Consider the following 6,119-nt stretch of genomic DNA (forward strand, 5'->3'; position numbering starts at 1 on the left):
AGAAAATTTAGAATTTCAATTATGTTGGATTTCTACTAGCTCAATATTTGTGAAACCTTCATAAAACCTACGTATATATATTTTTTTCTTTTAAAAAAATTAGTACATTTTTTGGATTGTTAGTATAATTTTGGGAGCTTAATTTTGTTTGTTTGATAGAGACTTGAAACCTCCAAAAAAAAAAAAAAAAAAAAAAAAAAAGAGGATAAATGGAAGGCCCAGGTCTTGAGCCGGGGACCAATAGGGATTGCCAAACTTTAGGTTTGAATTCTTGGGGGACCTCAACTAGCCTTCCACTTCTTCCTAAGGAATGGAAGTGAATCATTGGTTTGAGGGTTAACTCATCCTATTTAATCTTCTTGGACATTCCTAAGGAGGGGAAGTGGATCTGAGGTTGCTAACGATGTTCTCTGACCTAACAGCAGCAGAATGCAATTGTTGGTGTAAAATGTAATACAATCTGATGTTAAAGTGAAAAGAAAGGATACAACTTTACTTTACGGAAAATAAGAACTCTAGATAGATGCTGAAACAACGTTTGGACTTTGGAGAATCCAAAAGGTAAAGTACAAAGTAGAACTTTTTAGAAAGGAAATAATAACACAAACAAAATTTATTGACAATTTCAAAATCAACACTTGCAATGCCAAACTTCCAACTTATATGATAATATTTCATAAACAAAACTTAAATATGCCTGAACACAAAAGGCCTAAGGAAATTCATGACAGTCACCAAAAGGACTATGACCCCAACAACAGTTACCGTCCCTCTCAAAATATCCCGAAAATAAACAGTTTTCAAGGATTCCATATTTTTATTCCACCAGTTGCGGTAGTACTTATTAAGATCTTCAGCAACATCATGGTAATAGGATTTTTCTTCCACAATTTCTTGGCCAAGTTTGTTAACCATGTCGGCAACTGCTTTATTGCTACCTAAGGAGTTAACAATAATCCCCTCCTCAACAAGCAACTCCACGTCATCTTTACTATTGATAAGAAAATCCAATAGCAAGATATAATTGCATATGTAAGCTTCTTTTGGATAATGACACTGCTCAAGAGCCATGAGATTTCGAAAAAGGTCTTCAGTTTTGTTATCTACCACAAAGTGTGGGATTAGCAAGCGAGTTTGCATACTCTCCAGGAAAGGAATTTTTTTCAAGCATGGTAAGCAATGCAAGAGCCATGAACAATTGAAACACGGAAATATTTCCAACAATTTATTACCTTTCTGGATTTCTACGTGAAGTAAGTGTCTATTTTTTTCTTCTCCTTCCCTATTTCGGAATATAAATCCTGCCATTTCTCCTTTCCTATTTTGGAATATCAATCCTGCCATATCCAGCTTTGTTGCACTATGTCGATGTACAATAGGATTTCCAGGTTTTTGGTTAGGTGGGAGGAAGAAATTTCTCTGCAAATCAGTGAAATGTTTTACTACCTTCTCAAAGCGTATCTCCTTGCTAGAAAAGAAGTAATTACAGGCAAGTTCAAGAAAAGTAGGATTGCTTGTATAATGTTGATATAACTTGTCAAGAATAAAAAATGGAAGCTGATTCTCAAGTAATATCAAGTCTTGCATTATGCCATCCTTTAGCCATGATTTGCTTAATATGTAATCATTTTCATCTTCTTCTCTATAACTCCTCATGAAGAGCTCAATGATAAAGATAGAATCCAGTAGAACCATTTTCACGAAATTTTCATTTTCGATGCATTGAGAAATCTCTGGTGCGTAACAGTTGCAGATCTTATCTTTGTTTTTTTCAATGATGCATGCAAACTCCTTCTGGCCTTTACAAGTCCGAGAAAAGAACGCCTTGAAATAACGTTCTTTTACCATTTGCATGTCCTTATATTCGCCGTTGTTGTGATGAACAGGGCCTATTGAAATTAGCTTTGGAGTGTAGGGTTGTTCCTTTACCTTGCTAAGTCTTTTGGGGACCTTGTAGATGCAACACTCGGGGGCCCACTTAGGGTCCCTGACGTCTGTAACGTCAATGATAGTATCTTCGCATTGAAGTACTTTTTCTTGTGAAGTATCAGTTGCACCGGTAGCCATGGCCAACTTTTCCTAGTGACAAACAACAATCATCAGCACCAGAATACAATCACCGACTCCAAAACTTATTCCATGAGGCACCATTTGCAGCCATTTTGAAATCAACACGAATAAGATTTTGTTTTCTAGATCTAATAGTCTAGAGAGTGTCAACCGTTGAGTAATTTAAAAATCTTATATAATTTCTAAAAGCAAAAGTTGGAAAATTTAATTAATAACTCAAATTATATTATAATTGCACTTCAATTTTATGTTAAGTGTCATTATGATTATTTCATTATTTAATTGTCTCAATTATGTTTACATGCAAATTCATGTATTCTAAACTTTAGAAAGCATATATCTTTATTGATGATGACATTCTCTTTTTCCATGCCACCCTGGACGAGGTGGAAAATACATGAGATTCTATAGGGCTATGAAGAAGCATTGGACCAGAAGATGAATAGAGACAAAACTTCGATATTCTTCAGCAGGAACATGTAGAGGGACATCTAGGAGAAAATACAAGCTGAGTTTGGCATCAAAGGAAGTAAAATCCTGGGCAAATACTTGGGCTTACCCGCACTCATTTGCCACTCAAAAACTGAATTCTTTTTGAAAATAAAAAAGCCAATTTGAAAATTTTAAGGAATGGAAAGAGAATTTGCTATCACATACGCGATAGAATATACTCATCAAAGCCATAGGTCAAGCGGTCCTTCTCTAAATATGTCATGAGCTGTTTCAATCACTCTTAATTCTTTATGACCAGATGGTAATCAATAAGGTTTTGTGGGTTAGAAGTAGGGTGAGAGGAAGATTCATTGGGCAAAATTGAGTACATAATGTACCTCAAAATGGAGAGGTGGAATTGGGTTTAAGGACCTATAAGCTTTGAACTCAACCTTCATGCTTTGTAAATGTTAAATTACTCATTATTCCAAAAGTTTAAGCTATTGAAATACGATAAATTTATTAATTTAACCACATACTTCTAATACTTCCCCTCACATGTGGATTCAAACCCTCTTTTAATAAGTGAGGCTCAACATATGAGATTTTAAATTGGAAGTAGCTAGAGTGGATGAGACATGATTTGAACATAGAATATTTTGTTTTGATACCATGTTAAATAACTAATTTTCCAATAAGTTAGGGCATTTTTGTTAATGGTTTTCAAATATTGTTGTTCAAAATGATGTGAAAATTATGATTTAAAAAGTGTTGTGAAAACATGTGTTAATAATACTTATAATTAAAAAAAAAAAAGTGTTTTGTATCATATTTCATACAACATATTTTAAAATGCAAAAAACCATAATTGTGTGTTTGGTATGTATATGTCAAAAAAAAAAAAAAAAGATATTTTCTGACATAAATAGTAAAATAAATATTTATTTATTCTCACTGACAACACAGACCCTCCTTGCTCATCAAAGAGACCCTCCCTGTTCATCCTATCTCCCTCTTTTCTCTTCCAAACTTAACACAACTATACCACATATCAAATTAACACAATCCACAACACAGCAGCAATGAAAGAAGACTGTGTGCAAGAGAGGCAATAAAAATTAAAAAATATAATAAAATAAAAACAAGGAAGAAGAAGACAGCGTGCAGCAGGAAGAAAAAAAAAAAAAAAAAAACAGAGAAGAAGTAGAGAGCGTGCAGGGGAGAAAGAGACAAAAAAAATAATAAATAAAGAAAGAAAGAAAGAAGAAGAGGAAGAAAGAAGAATAACAAAGTGCAGGAGAGAGAAAAAAGAAGAGTCATGCCAAACAGAGAAATAAAGAAAGAAAATTATGTTGTCTTGTCACTTCAGTAGGTCCCATGAATTTTTAATTATTTACAACAATGCCATTAAGTAACGTTGTTTGGTACTCGAAAACTGATATGAGAAGCTTTCTAAATTCAATATTTAAACATTCTAAAATAAGCAACTTAACTTAAATACTCTAAAAATATAATCCTACTAAACATGTTATTTAAACATATGTATCAAACAGGTTCTTAAGCTTCTGGGACAGGTGAATTCTTTAAAACACCCGTATGTTACTACACCAAGCTCTAAAGGCTAGGTACTTTGCATTATGCTCCTTCATGGTGGTGTAATAGAAACCAAATGCATCCTATGTGTGGAGACGCATCCTTGAAGCTCAATATATCATAGTCAAAAGATCAAGTTGCAAGAGAGTCGGGAGCGAAAATCATTTAAGATATGAGCGAGGGGGAGGAGACAACTGACTACCAACACCCACAACCTACAGAGTTGCTCATAACAAGAGTTTTGTAAATTAATTGGCACTTCTCCATGCACAAAGTGCTTGGGGGTTTAGGCAGGAAATTGTTCGAGCTGTAGGATTAGTAGTATATTGCAATTACCTAAAAAAAAAAAAAATTGTCATGGTAGCTTTTTCTAGTGATGAAATCCTTATACCACATAAGGTAGAAACAATACTTAATACATCATAAACTCAAGATTTTCATGTCTATAATTAATTGTAAATAGTTTAAGAAATTATGTATATAATTTTAAATATATGTTTTTAACTCAAAATTGAGGTTAGATATTTTATGGATCGGGTCGGGTCAACAAATTTTGACCTGTTTTGTCATGTCTATATGCTACTCGCCCTCACATGATGGGGAAAAAAAAAATAAAATTTGAACCTTATTTTTTTCAACATAAAATATTTTCCATTCAAAAATATTTTCAATTGAAAATGTATTTTATGAAACTTCTTATTTTCTAGTATTAGGTTGCATTCTTAAGAATGCTCATCAAAATATTTTCCGAAGCTTGACTTCTATAGAAAGCCACTGTGGAAAAGGACATCAATATTACTACAAATCCAGTTTAAATCAAATACCTTAATAGGTGAGGTGGGAGGTGGGTGGAGAGGGGAGGGATCGTCGAAAAAGTAGAGACACTAATGGCAACTGACTGCCTGCCAGAGTGGGGAGGGCTTTTGGGCTGGTTGGGGGAGGGAGTGGTTTGGACAAATTTTCTTGATAATTCAAAAATCTTTTTGGTTTTTGTCAAATTAAGTTGATATTTGGAGTTTCTATATAATTCTTATCTAGTATTTTTCCTTCATGCTCATATATTATATTGAAGTGACTGAACTAATCTACATTCCAACGAGAAAAAAAAATGCATCTACTGAAAATTTTTTTTTTTTTTTTTTTTTTTTGAGATTAGCGTCTCCTAATACTTGTTAGAGGAAGTTAATTAGTTGAGTGAAAAAACCACATTAGAAAGTATAAACTATAAAATATAATTAACCTCCTTAAAATGTATATTTTTTAATTAAAATTTTTGAATATGAACTCAATTAAATTACTAAATTATAAAAAATAAGAAATAAACTAGATTATCAGTTTTTGGCGAACTTTATATTGTAGAACAAAATTAAAGTGAAACGATGTACTAAAGAACCATGCAAATTCTATTTAAACAGAAAGGATGGAGAAAAGAACCTGCAAATTGTAGTTGAAAGAAAAAGCTAGCACAATATGATGGAGATCATGTCCAACAAAGCAAGGCTAATACTATTTGAGTCTCTCACTTCTCACTCATAGCTTAAACTCACTCATCTAAGAAACAATCTTCTACTTCTGGACCCTTCATAGCCATTCTCAAAACCTTCTTGCCCTCCTATTTATTGAGTGAACCCCCCAACCCTTATTTTCTCTACGTCATAACCATCACGTCTTTTTTGACAAACATACAACTGTCGCATTTACTTGTCATTAATTTGTGCACTATTAATTTGTACATTATTAAGGTTGTTACTATTCAGCTTCACAAGCTGGCCGGTGAAAACAAACAATGGATGGCCACACCCCATGAATGATTAACGTTGTCTTGACTTGTTTTTAGTCTTTGTGACAAGAGAAATATGATCCACACAGACATGACCTGATTTTTTTTTAGTAAACATCACATGACCTTATTCACTTACATCTTAATCACACAGAATGGTAGCTAGAAGCAGGACCCGGGTGTGACCTACAAGAGAAATATACATGTTGCATCAGGGGTGTGCGCAATTCGGTAAGTGCGGTTT

At 33.5% G+C, this 6,119-nt stretch overlaps 1 protein-coding gene across 1 annotated transcript; it reads right to left on the reverse strand.

Annotated features, from left to right (window-relative positions):
- Positions 1-590: 590 nt before the first annotated feature.
- LOC126723182 (putative UPF0481 protein At3g02645) lies at positions 591-5,714 on the reverse strand. Its single transcript, XM_050426485.1, has 2 exons — positions 5,530-5,714; positions 591-2,079 (listed from the first exon to the last, which is right to left on the reverse strand). The coding sequence occupies exon 2, from the start codon at positions 2,065-2,067 to the stop codon at positions 688-690; it is 1,380 nt and encodes a 459-aa protein (XP_050282442.1). The 5' UTR covers positions 2,068-2,079; positions 5,530-5,714; the 3' UTR covers positions 591-687.
- Between the last annotated feature and the right edge of the window lie 405 nt (positions 5,715-6,119).

The sequence above is a fragment of the Quercus robur genome, chromosome 4, assembly GCF_932294415.1.
Source record: "Quercus robur chromosome 4, dhQueRobu3.1, whole genome shotgun sequence".
Taxonomy (NCBI): domain Eukaryota; kingdom Viridiplantae; phylum Streptophyta; class Magnoliopsida; order Fagales; family Fagaceae; genus Quercus; species Quercus robur.

Excerpts from the sequence above, each read along its gene's own strand:
- LOC126723182 (XM_050426485.1), bottom strand. The coding sequence starts at position 2,067 with ATGGCTACCGGTGCAACTGATACTTCACAAGAAAAAGTACTTCAATGC.